At 44.0% G+C, this 13,624-nt stretch overlaps 1 protein-coding gene across 2 annotated transcripts in view; it reads right to left on the bottom strand.

The window, feature by feature from the left end:
• LOC109322294 (COP9 signalosome complex subunit 4) overlaps positions 1-8,597 on the bottom strand; it is a 133,117-nt gene extending 124,520 nt beyond the window's left edge. For both annotated transcript variants that reach the window (XR_002104346.1, XM_019553348.1), the window contains exons 1-7: positions 8,490-8,597; positions 5,159-5,238; positions 4,297-4,448; positions 3,099-3,202; positions 1,886-2,039; positions 821-971; positions 305-475 (exon numbers count right to left, since the gene is read on the bottom strand). Coding sequence is in view for 1 of the 2 variants with exons in the window: in XM_019553348.1 (XP_019408893.1) it covers positions 305-475; positions 821-971; positions 1,886-2,039; positions 3,099-3,202; positions 4,297-4,448; positions 5,159-5,238; positions 8,490-8,563 (886 nt within the window). In the remaining variant the exon portion in view is untranslated. The remainder of the gene's footprint in view (positions 1-304; positions 476-820; positions 972-1,885; positions 2,040-3,098; positions 3,203-4,296; positions 4,449-5,158; positions 5,239-8,489) is intronic.
• Positions 8,598-13,624: the final 5,027 nt, after the last annotated feature.

Consider the following 13,624-nt stretch of genomic DNA (forward strand, 5'->3'; position numbering starts at 1 on the left):
GGTGCAGCATTTTACACGTGAACCTGAGAACGCAGCACATTGAGAGTCAGCCTGCCAGACCAGAGCTGCTCTCCCCCAGCTAAATGTGCTATAGAGGGGCTGCTGAGGCACGAGTGTACAACAGCGCAAAGCCAACCAGCAGGCAGCCCCTGCACTGTAGCAGTTATTTAGTTTACTGTGGCCTAATAAGGGTGCATGTATATACAGTGATGCCTAACCTTGGAGCTAATTAGTGAGCTCCACAGTAAAGCATCTTGTGTAGATGCACCCACTGTATCATGTTAGGCTTTAAAGAAATATGTACCATCAGCTGTGGTGGCTTTCTGGTGTGGCATAAGCATAGCAGCAAACTCCTGCAGCTGATTGCCTCGGATAATCCTGTCCAGATACATCTTCTCCAGGATCCCATAGGCTGCAAGCTGCTGGCATCTCTCATCCTTGAAGAGTGTGGCTAACATGCGAGAGCGCTGCTGTCCTAAGAAAAGCAACAAGAATCACAGTGGCGGGCTTGAATGAGAAATTTTGTATTTACATGCATAGCTTCCGCGCCCCTTTTCAAAGAAGTGCGATCAGTTGCTTAAGCTTCCCACCTACTCGTTCTTCTGCACATCTAGGCAAGATGACCTGAACAAAGACAGAGAAAAAACACACACAGAACTCATACTTCACAGCCCTAAATAAACCCTCACCTGTTTTGTGCCCTTACATTACCAGCTAACCTATGCAAAACAATGCTGAGATTAAAAATGATTAGCAAGCCCTTGGCGTATGGAATATAAAAAGCCAAAAACCATACACAAATCTGCATCATTCATTTTACCTGCAGATGCTAGGATAGTACAGTGCAAGGCATGCTTCAGTGCCTCTAGTCTTTCATTTTCATGGACTATGCTTTTATAAGAGAGCTCATTGTACCGTTGGGCGGCTTCAATAAACTTCCTTCTGTAATCAAGAACACGAGCGTAGCAAACCTAGAGAAAGAAGATATGTCAGTAAGGAAAAAAGAGGTGAGTGGGAAATAACTGCAAAATGAAAACATACATTAGCTGCTGTACAACAAAGTGACATAAAAATCACTTAGGTGAGCTGTGAAGTACTACTACAGTCTCAAGCAAACTGTGCAAGAATTAAAATCTCCTTTTTCCTTTGGAGACTTTAAAGGACAGATTACCAGAATGTCACGGTCCTGTTAAAGTAAAGCAACAGACTTGAAAAACTGTATAGAAAAGGCTGAATCTTGCAACAGGTATAAAATGCATCAATTACAATTGTAGATAATTTACACAGCAGTTTTCATATAATAGGATTAAAAAATGCACTACAAATTTAACCTGAGATACACATTAGTTAAATATTATGTGTACACATGTACACATACCCGCACATCACCAGCCATAATTTTTAGAGCACTGACCACTATATAAGAGTGACCACTCTACATATTCAAGCTCAGATAACATTTTCAAAAGCAATTAAGCCCTTTGGCTGCAGACAGGTGATTAAATGAAAAGACTTGCCACAGAACAGCTGACACAGGGCAATAATTCTTGTGTCCACAATACATCCACCATGAGCGAAAACTGACCCCTGCTTCACTCAATGCAAGTTGCCCAGGTGGTAAGTTACCACCCGCTGTTCACTTGCTTTCATCTGATCACATGCCCATGTCTAATGAGTAAGAATTAGGAACAGGTCTGACATACGTAGGTAAAATTGACCATTAACATAAAAAAGGAGGAGTTTAGGTCCTTAAATAATTTTAAAAATCTGGCTCCCAAGGCACTTAAGTACAGTTTCACATTTTATCTAGGGTGTCTGGAAGTTTGTATGCAGTATACAAATTTCTACCCGGGAGGGGAGGAAGCACTATAATAAGTTACACCACCTTATAATGGATTTGCAGCTGTTCATTGGTTGATTCATTCTGAAGCAGAGAAGCTCGATTAATGTAAGCCTCTGCCTGAACAGGGTCATCATCCTCCAGGTACAGTCTGGCAATTTTCAAGTAGGTCTCCAATTTATAATCCACGTTGTATTGTCTGTGAAGAAACAAAATACATGTTTACATGTAGCACGGAAATCCATTCATGCAAGTCAATTGCTAATTTCCCAGGTACGTGCACTCAAAAATATCTCAAATAATTTCCACAGCTTTGCTGATTTATATTGATCATCAGGAGACTGGCTACACTAAGATGAAGTATATTGTGTTCCACTACACTTTTTGAGCTAAAAGCCAGAAGAATAGGATTACGGTTATCAGGGTTAAAAGGCCTTGTTTACAAAACACTTTCATTCTCAGAACAACTGCCCCATATTAAGTACAGCTGCTCCAAACATTTGGTTCTCTCAGATATGCCTTTTATTCTTCCTGTGTTTAGCAGCTCTTCAGTTTACTTCTTTTCCCAAGCTTGTTTCCTCTTCTCATCCTAATAACATTAGAAATGTAGCAGTCTATTTGGAAGCGGGTTCAATCCATGCTAATGTAAAACGGTCTCCCACAACGAGCAAGAGAATGAACCCAACCTCATAAGTTTGGTTGAATGGATTGAGAACTTGCTGTGGAAGTCAAGACACCCTGTAGAAAAGGAAATTTGTAGCAGCATTTCAGTCTTGGAATTACAAAAAGGTACTAATGTGGACAAAGCCTTCAGCAACTTCTTCTTTGTACATGGAGAAAAAGAGGTTCAGGCAATGAGAGGGGAAATGCTGTTGTTTTAATGTGGCTTTATTTCAAAACAGTCTGATAAAAGGATGCTAATATCACTATACTTCAGCAACTTAACACCACAGTACATGAAAACTAATATGCCAAAGCAGGAGAGTGTCAAGGAGAAATAATCTTACTGGTGGAGATTGTTCTGGCAAAGTCTGTTTATGAAACAGATATGAATAATGTAAAAGGTCACGCGCTCTATTTTGACATTGTAGAAAGACCTGTTTAAATTCAATCCTCTCACATTGCTATGCCTCTGGTCCAAACTACTGAAGATCTAGGGAAATAAACACAGAAAAAATAGACGCTCCCAACTCCAGTGAAGCAATCAGAAGACAGAAGGACACACAGCACAAAAACTATATCTAGTCATACTACTTACTTTTGTCCAGTTTCCAAGGGGATCCCAACTAACACTTGGGCTGCATTTCTCCAGTCTTCTTCCTTTTCATAAATGGATGCAAGATGTTGCCTTATAGAAGCAACCTAAAAATAAACAGCATATTATAAAGCTAATACATTTTCCACTAATATTCACACCATCTACTTCTCATCTCCCAAGAGCCTTCAAAACGGTCTGATAATCTTGCTTCATATACAAGAAAACCTTGCCCGTATATAGCTCCTTCCAGCAGAAGATCTTAAAATGCTTTACCAAGCATTAGTAAGTTTTAAAAGCCACGTCTTAATGATTCTGAGCACATTCATTTTTGAGTTCCCAGCTTGAGAACACTTTGGACGCATTGGAGCATCAAAGTGCTGCTCTCAAAAATGAACACATGCAAAAAAGCTGCTGGTCATTTTTAAAAGCCTCGGCCTAATTAATTTACCTTTACCCTGTGCTTGGGATTTCAATGCTGTCAAAAGCATTCAAATACATTTAGGTCACAGGTCTCTGATTTAAACTGGGTGATCAAACATATGGGCAATTGCACATTGCACACCCAGGGTCCAAACCAACAAGCAACAAGAAAGTAAAGATTCTGCTTTGGCGGACTGAATTTACACACAACAATTTTTATATATCGATCAGCAAGTTCATAAAAGCATTAGAACGTATGCGGATTAAACAGACAAAATGGGAAATGTAAATGTGAAGCAAGGCAACAATTTTGTCTTGTTTAAGATCAGATTTCATAAGATTTGCATCACTATTTCTTGTCCTCATCTACTGGACCAAATTCTACAGCTAATCGAAGAGCTGGTATTTCAAAGTAACTTCTTCACTAGAAAGCTAGGTAGATTTTGAATTCCTATATATATGCCTTTAAAAAGAAAATGTGAGTCTCTTCCCATGGTGTGCCCAGCACCTTAACGTTAAAAAGTGCAACACAATGAGCTCAGCCTGACTCTGTGGTTCCTACAATAACAAGATTATTGTCTTGCTTTAAGAAGCCATTTCTAGTACAAGCTCGATTAAGAGGCAAGTTCTGCATCTTTGCACACCTCAAGTTCTCACTGAATGAAGAGTTTTAGCCTGTACTGGAGTAAACACCACTCTAAATATGAGCATCTACTTTTAGTGAGAGGCTTCAAGCACAGTATTTAAGTTAAAACCATACATCATCACTATGTCTTACCTGTTCTTCAAATGAAATTACTCTAGGCTGAATCTTTTCCAAGGTGAAGTGATAGATTTCTTTAGCTGTGCTATCAGGTAGGTTTGGGAGGTGAGTACAAAAATCTGTCAGCAACTGTCGTGAGATCACTAAACTGACATTCTCATTTACCACTAGTTCAAAGACACAATAAGGAAATAAGAATTTGTCAGCGCTTTGAACGTAATACGTCCACGGTTAATCAGCAGTTTTAATATTCACTTTGTACTTTCCTGCTTTAAGTCATTATCTAAAATTATGATTTCCTTAATAACAGATTTCATGCTTAAGACACTTTGCACTATTTACACCCTCTCTCACAACAGTTCTGATATGACTCGTATCTCTCTTTTCAGTTTTCTAACGCTCGCAAGAAAATGAGATTTGGGGCAAAACTTTACCATGCTTGTTGTTCAACTCACCAAAAACTGATTAGGGTGAACTTTGGTAAAACAATTTGAGACCCATGATATCATAAGTTTTGCTCATCTCCTCCTGTTTTTCCACATGTTAACTTAATTCTTTAAGTGGCTTTCAGCTAGTCATGACTCCATTTTTAAATGAAGACTAACTATTTTAAGTTTTTATTTAGTGCTACTGACTGGTTTAAGGAAAAAAAAGCATTAGCTTGTGAAACAGGGTTACAACTATTTTAAAGTCTACCATCTATTAACCTTTAAACAGACTGATCTTTGATTTCTCTAAGCCACCTAATATGCAAGTTTTAATGTGCCGGGAACATCACACACACACACACACACACACATCTAGCACGCAAGCCAACAAGAACCAGGCCTTCAGTCAACAGTGTGGGAACAAAGCAAATCTTACTGCAGATACTTACTTGCTTCTACAAAAGCTTTCAAGGCTTCTAGCTGTTCCCCACCAGACAGCTGAACTGCTTTTTCCAATATTTGACGGTATCTGTCCCAAGATTGAAAAAAAGAGACAGCTGCAGTTAATATGCTCCAAGCCCAGTGAAATTCAGTGGCAGCTAGGTACTGGCTCCTTTGCAAATTGCAGTTCCCCTCCTCCAAAACTTACATTCATATGATGTGTATTGTAATTCAGATAGTTTTAGGTATGCTAAAAGGACAGACTGCCTACACTAAAGAACAATTAAAAAACCAGGCTGAATGCCTTACAATTATTATAATAAGCGGCACCAGGCAAGTCAAGTGAAATTTTTTTGGCACTCAATTTTAATGTTGTCATGCTCTGGAAACAAAGGATCAAAAATACTGGACTGAGGGGGAACAAAAAACAGTGGTGGCAGGAGAAACCAAAGAAGTATATGACACAGTATGGAGGTTCAGAATGACACCAGAGTAGATGGGTGAAAACATTTTCTTTTTTAAAAACTAGGACAAATTAAGCGACACCCAGAGTGTATGTACTATTAACAGGAGCAGCAAAGCTGATACTTCTCCCTTTGATGGTGGTGCTCTGAGTGGTTCCCAAGAAGCTTAGCTCCATGGAATTACTTCATTATCCTCAAAAGGAATATAGAAGAATAACCAAAAAGATATGTGGACTGGATGCTGGACACAGACATGTTTACACCTGTGCAGTCATCCTTTACATTGAGGTAAATGAGAACTGGACACACAATATACTAATTCCAGAATAACTTGCTTGAATGCAGGACAGAATTACCTCAGGAAAAAAATAATGAGGGTTAAAACTGTACATGCAGCATGTCTGCAAGAAACTGGGGCATCAGGTGGTTAGAGGGAAGCAGGTCTTTGCCACAGATATAATAAAAGCCATGCAAACTGCTACCACCAAGCACTTGTTCATCTGTCTGCTCTGGCCCCTGATATAATTTATATTGGTGTACAACAGCAGTGTAAACTAAATCAGTATAAATGCATCATGTACTACACCTGATGCAGGTCCATAGTATGCTATTTAACAAACTACTAGCCAACTGCCCAACAAGAATGATGGGAGAGGGGAGCGGGTGAGGACAGAGGCCTGTGTCCCTTCCACCCACCCCCACCTCGGGCCAGGGCTGGGGCTGTTCCCCCTCTCCCCTCTCTGCCACTGTGGGCCCTTAGTTCTCTGCCACCTCCCCTCCCCCCCTCAGCTGTTGGGGGCCCCTGGCTCCAAGAAGCAGACCCAGGGGGGCAAGGCCAAACTCAATTACATTTATTATGGCAGCGGTCCAGTCCCCATCATTCCCCTCTGCCTCCAAGGAGCAGGGGAGTGGGATGAGGCCATTGCCCCTCTCCCCAACAGCCCCTCAGTGTCCACTGTCATGGCAGCACTCCGCTGTCTGCCCCTGTTTATATAGGGCCCTCTGATTGGCTGCCAAGACAGCCAAATAGAGTGCGAATAAAGCATCACAGGCAGACAGACAGGCTTAGACTTTTATAATATTAGAACACCAGAAGTTTTGCAGTGCAGCTTGGATCTCCTAAGGGATGGGCTTTATGTCACCCATAAGTTGGATGACTGACAAAGGAATGACCCAGTGATGTTCTGGGGCAGGGGTTGGGGCTGATAGCAGGCTTCTTCGTGAGATGGTTCCTTCTGGCCTTGTAACCTTTGCATCCAGGGGTGGATCCAGGAGCTGTGCATGTGGCACTTATGCCCATCTTTGAATCCTGCTTCACCCAAAATTTAAAACCAACTGCCTGGCAGTGGCAGCACATAGTCAGGCACTGCTGAGGGAAGTCACTTGACTTCATGGCTCATGGTTATCTAACCAATCTCTTCTAAACTCTTTGTTCTACAGATGTTAAAAAGAAGATGGGGTACTTAATAGTCTTGATGCTCTACCAGTCAAGCTGACCTGTTTTCTGCCATTCTGTGTGTTAGCTGCTCCTGGTCACACAGCTCATATTTCACAGCCCTGCAGTTTGTTTTGAACTGATTTCAACAAACTTCTATTTGTTCTTGCTTCCATCTTAAAGGGAATAAACGGCCCAACACCCCGGAGGAAATCTTCTAGGTTCTTTTTAACGGGATAAAGATGGGTATTGTTTCATAAGTGATGGCACACATATGTGATGAGGCACCTCATCATCTACACTCTTCCACCCACCATAGGTGACACCTTAGGTGATGATGATGAACCTCCCCATCTGCACCCCCTCCCCCCTTGTCATACATAACGTCCAGCGATCTGGGTTGTCTGTTCGCCATGTAAAAACCTGCATTTTCTCCTTTAATGGAGAAAAATGTAGGAACTGATGGGCTTCCCCTTACAGGCAGGCAGAGTTCTAGAGGCTCCCCGCCCTGCTGCCCTCCCCACAAAGGCCTCTGCAGCCCAGCAGGTGAGACCCAGTGTGGAAGGACAGAGTGGGGCAGAGGAGCTTGGCACTGCCATCGCAAGCTGTGTCACCATGTCAAGATGCCCTCTCATCTGCCTAGCAGCAGCAAAGGTAGTGGCATGAAGTTGTGCCCCTTGCTGCTGCCAGGCGAACAAGGGGGCACCTTGCCGTGGTGGCCCAGGGCTTGCAGTGGCAGTATCAAGCTTCCCCAGCTGGTCCTGCTCTGCCCTGCTGTGCTGGTATCATCTGCTCGCTGTGGAGACCCAGGGGCAGGTCAGTAGGGTGGGGAGCCCTGAGCCTGCAAGTAGCAGCCTGCATCTACACCCCCCCAAGGCTCTGCTCCAGCCGTGCAACCCATCAGGGAGGGGAAACCAGGCTTGCAGAAGTCATTGTCTCCCACAGTTGGCAGCTGGGGCTTAGGCACTGCTGCAGGAGCTGTGGGTGCAGAGCGAGGGGCAATGGCAGGGGCAGGGCGCTGATATACCAGGTTGCTCAGCCCCACAAAGCAGTGGGGGCAGGGAAGGGGGACAGTCACAGCTGGACCCATGTCCTGATGAGTGAGAGGGGCAGAGGGAGGTCTGATTTTCCATGATTAAAAAACAAAAAATCAAACGCCAAAATGTATAGGCATTTGGAATTAATTTTATTATCGTGATTGAGGCACTGGTCGCCTTCCAAACTGCTTTAAAACTGTAAATGTATCAATAAAACATTGAGCTCAACTGGCACCTGATGAGAACGGCGTTTCGTTTTCATTACGGATTTCCGGCTTTTGAATCAGAGAATTAGCGATTTGTACCAGAGAAAACTCGGATCCCTCGCTGTCGATGTTTGTCTCCCCCACCCCCCGCGGCTCGCTGGGGGTGGGGAGGGGTGGCAGCCAGGGCCATCACTCACTTGCCCGCCAGATCCTTGTGGGAGCCGCTGGAGTTCATCAGCTGCGCCAAGTCCTGCCTCACCGCGCCCGCCATTTCCGGCCCGGCGCCTGGTCCTCCGTCCACCACCGAGAGGAGGCGGCGGCGGCTAGAGCGGCCTCCAGGAAGTCGCGGCGGCGCGAGGGGTCACGTGATGCCGGTTCCTGGAACGCGGGGCGGGGGGATGGGGCTCTCGGCAGCCCCGCCCACCAGGAACTTTGTCAACAGCCGCAGGGCGGGGCTGACCGCCGCCGGCAGCTGTCGCCGGGGGCTGCCGCGTCCCTTGCTGCGCGTGGTCTCGCGGGTGGGCGGGCGAGGCCCTATGTGGGAGCCCGCGGGTGTCGTGAGCATAGGACGGGCTTTTTCTGGGAAACAACGAGAGTAGAAAAGGGCAGTATAAAAAATCTAATAAATGTGTACAGAATAGCATAAGATGTAGTCGGTGGTCTAGTACTGCTTGGCTCACACTTCAAATCAATGAAAACTGACCTCTCCTGAGAAAAAATAACGAAGAGCAAACATATAACAAGGTTGAAGTCAGTTATTTAATAAAATAAAAGACAACGGATGGACGCAGATAGGTGGGAAGGAAGTAGAAATTAATGAGAAATTATTTGGTCAGCATATGACAGGTGGTGCTTTCAGTGTACAAGTTGCCAGGCTTTCTTTTTAACCTCTCTCCCTTTCTTCTTCTGTTATCCAGTTAATTAAGTGACTGTTTAAGCAACTGTATTACCTAATGAGTCTTTATACTGTAAGTAAAACTGTTTTGACTTGTAGTAGTTCATAGGCAACTGGTAGGGCCTGCCGGGGGGTGCACGTGCCCCCCCCTGACAGGGCCGGTGCCCCCCTGACAGCTGACAGTGATGCTGTCAGCAGGGTTGGTGCCCCACCCCCAACAGGGCCACCGCCGTAAGTGCCCCCCCAGATTCAGGAGGCACCAGTCATTTGTGCCTGGGCATCAAAGCAGACTACGCTATTTTGAAGCAGCCTGCAGCCCCTGCTGTCTTGTTGATTACTTTATAACTTAAGTGAATATTTTACATTAGTCACAATTTCAGACTCTTTCTTTCCAAACCCAGAACAAGTGAGCTGGGCTTTCCAGCACCTCCTAGAACAATAAAAACATCAAAGAATCCTTTGCTCGGAAAAGTAGCAGTATTGACTTGGTTCTTGAACAGCTTGTTGATAAGATTCTGCGATTAACAAAGCTTCCCTCTAAATAGCTGTTATAATAGTAGATGGAAATCTGAAAGTACTGAATTCAGTGCTATGAATAAATGCTCTGGCACAGTAAGTCAGTAGAACCCTAGGTTGATAATGGATGTTGGCACACATAACCAGTAAAACATTTTATGGTTCTGAGATTTCACTCTTTTTGGATCCATCTATGCAATGCAGTTAGGGTGATGTGATAAACTCTGGGGCTGGAGTCAGTTGCTTCTGGATGCAGCGTTTACACGTGTGCCTGGGACTCCAGCACATTGAGCCAGGGTGGAGCAGACCCGGGCTGGCAGGGAGCCTGGGGGTCAGGCATCTGGTGGCACCATCTGGTGCAGAGGGGCTGGCTGGGGTACGAGGGTGCTACAGTGAGGGGCTAGCCAGGAGGCAGCCGTTGCGCTGCAATACTGTTGTGCCCCAACCAGCCCCTGTCACAGTCTACACTCCATTGGAGCGCACATAATTGCTCTGCTATAGGATAATGTCCCCAGCTACTGGCCTACAGTGGAGTTAGTCAATTCACTGTACCCTAATGTGGCTGCACATGTAGGCTGTGGCGCCTTACTGTGGAGTTAATTAGTTAATGTCAGCATGGTGTCATCTGCAGACTTAGTACGCTTTCCACTCCCTCATCCAGGTCATGGATAAAGATGTTAAAGAGCCCAAGCACTGATCCCTGGGGTACATCAATTACAACTTGTTGGGCCACCCCATCGATTACAACTTGCTGGGATCAGCCACTGAGCCAGTTGCCAGCCCACCTCACTGTAGCCTAATCTAAGACAGAATCCCCCAATCTAGTTGAGATAATTTCATGGGAAACAGTATCAAAGGCCTTGCTGAAGTCTAGGTAGACGATGTCCACTTCCTATCCCAAGTCCAGATGGTTAGTTACCTGGTCATAAAAGGACACCAGGTGTATCAGGCATGACCTCCCCTTGACAAAGCCATGCTGGTTGTTTCTCAGTACCCCACCAGTTGCAAGCTTGTGGTTGAGGGTCTCCTTGACAATTTTTTCAAAAGATTTTTTCCAGGACCAAAGTCAGATTTATCAGTCTATAGTTAGCAGGATTGTCCCCGTTCCCTTTCTTAAAGATGGGTACTACATTAGCCTTCTTCCAGTCATCTGGGACCACTCCTGAGTGCCATGACTCCCAAGTGCCAGCCTCGCCATTGGCACCACTGCTGAAGAGGTCTGATTTTATAAATTAGAATTAAAAGGAAATTCAGGTAAATGTATTAAAAAATGAAGGATGGATGTCACATAGTAAGTATACTTCCACTAATATTTCCCTCCCTTGCCCCCTGGGACTAGTGCATCCATCTTTCCTTGTCTAGTAATACACTTCTGCAAAACTTCATACTTAGTATGTTTTCTTAGTATGGAGTTAAGTCATAATTTACTTAGCTTTTTGCTGTTTTCCTTTTTTTTTTTTTTTTTTTAAATTACAGTTGCAGTGCCTGGCTCTTGCCTTACTGCCAGAATATCTAATATGGAGGTGGTGTCAGCAGAAATGAACAGTTTGCTCCCTGAGGAAATAATGGATACTGGTATAACTCTTGTGGAAGATAATTGTATTGAGGTTGGTATTGCGTCCTCACCATTCCCACAGAAACAGAATTGGAAGAAATCATGAACATAAACTCAACCAGTCACTCGGCAACTACAACTACTTCCACGGTCATGACAGAACCATTTGCTGTGCCCAGCAGTCACTCAAGCCAAGTTGCAGTGAATACCACAGTTACAAAAACTGACACCAATGCAACAATAAAACCTACATTTTGAAGTGGCCTCCATAAATTTGGTGCTCTGACTCCAGTGACTATATCAGCCAATCAGATTATTCTGAACAAGACCTCTGACCTTAAACTTAGCAATCAAACTGTTAAATGGGATGGGCAAAAGCTATTTGTAACAACTTTGGGAAAGTCTGGCCAACCAATTGTATTAGCATTACACACAACCAGCTATCCAGATGCAGAAGATCACATCCCAGATTCAAAGTGGAGACTCTGTGGGTGTTTATAGACATGCTTGTGTTTTTCTAACCCATGCTAAACGATTCCCATCACACAGTTCAAATCTAATTTCATGCGTTAATAGATGTTCAAACTGATCATTCACAGGAAGTTTATGCATTTCTGTGCTTCTGCAGTAGAGACAGCAGGGGGCACTGGACACTTACGTAAGTCAGATAACTAAAGGACCAGTCTGCTGTTTCTTCTTATTTCCATATGAATCAAAGGAAATAACACCCTCCTTTTAAAGTACCAGATCATCTCTGAACTGTTCATTCAGTACAGTCTTTTGGGTACTTTGCTATCCACACCAAAGCTGGATTCAAAATCCCTGACTGACATAGAATTGAGTTTTCCCTACCTATTTTTTGTTAGTTACATTGTTAGTGCGAAGGTATTCAGAATGTTTTGAAAAGTTTTGGCTCTGGGCTCAGCATAGGGATGGTCAAGAATAGATTTCTTCCTGCCATTTGGCTTGAGCTTAAGGTGATGCTAGCAGTAAAAAGAAAGCTGGAGGGAAAAACAGATGTACAAAGGGTGTTGCACTTTCTGGCCACACTTTTCATGATTTTTCCCTTGTCTGTGTTATCTGAGACCAGACATATCAGTTATTCTTCTTGACTGTTTTCTAGTATTTTAGCTTTTAAGAATCTTGAAGGCCTCCATGGCATAACAAGTCAGTTGTTTCTGTCCATCTGCAGTATTCTGTACTGCTCTTATCAAACTGACTTGGTTTTTCTCTTTTGGAACCTCACTTTAGAAAAAGTTGATTACTTTGCTTGTATCTATCTGGCTTTCAGAAGATCCCATTGACTTATTTGGAAAAAGATAAAGCTGTGCTGCCTGCATGCCTATATTTAGTAACAGATTGACAGAAGTGGGCTGTGGTCTAGTGCAGAACTTCCTTAGTGGAACCGGCTGGTCATATGATGTGAGCTTTTGCTTCCAGCTGTTTCTACAGGGAAGCATGTAGTGGAACATTGGAGTAAGAAGAGGATTGGAGGTAGGGGAACCATATTCTGAAGGAGTGGGGAAGGAGGATGAGATGGTAAAGAATACATGTCCAAGGAAGCAAGGAGTTTATATGGAAGAAAATGATCAAGAGAGGAGGGTGGCAAGTGAGGGGGGAAGGCAAGTCAACAGTGCAATTCCTTGTTTATCTTAACTGCTGGCAGGTTTATCTTAACCTTCTTGGCAGGTGTGCCAAAAGGTAATCCCAGCACTCGTGAAGTGCCACTCCCATCCCTTTACCTGGGCAGGTACTCTGTTCTCTGCTCCCTGCCTGAGCTGCTGTGTGCTGCACATAGAAGCTCCCTGTGACATTTGTTGACACCCACACTCTGGATTGAATTTGGTATTACTAATTAAGAGAATGACTCTTTGAAGAACTGCTATGAAATGGGGAAATATTTATTTACATAAATAATTGGTCCAACAAAGAGGCCCCAGATTCAAGTGAGGAGGTTGCAAACCTGAGTGGAAGAGTTAGGCAGAAGGCAGGGTAGTGTGGCACCTGGTAGACTAACTCATTCAGAGGGGCATTAAGTTTTGTGGTCTATGTTGGATACTATACATGGAGAATGCAAAAAGACTGGACATTTGATTAGTGGAAAGCCCAGCTATATCTAACACCACACTGATTTTTTTTTGCCAGAATAGCACTATCAGTTAGCGGTGCGATGTGTTTAACTTATACCTTATGTTGATACAAAAAAAGAAATCACCAGTAAAACCAGTGGCAATACATAGGGGGTACACGGGCATGCACATGCACCCCTTGAGAGTGCTGGTACACCCCCTGACAGGCTATGCTCCCTGCTTAAATGACAGGCAGAGGTGGCAGGCGGGAGTGCCAGTGGCCCCTCTGTGAGCACT

The sequence above is a fragment of the Crocodylus porosus genome, unplaced genomic scaffold, assembly GCF_001723895.1.
Source record: "Crocodylus porosus isolate Cpor-Errol unplaced genomic scaffold, CroPor_comp1, whole genome shotgun sequence".
NCBI classification, from domain to species: domain Eukaryota; kingdom Metazoa; phylum Chordata; order Crocodylia; family Crocodylidae; genus Crocodylus; species Crocodylus porosus.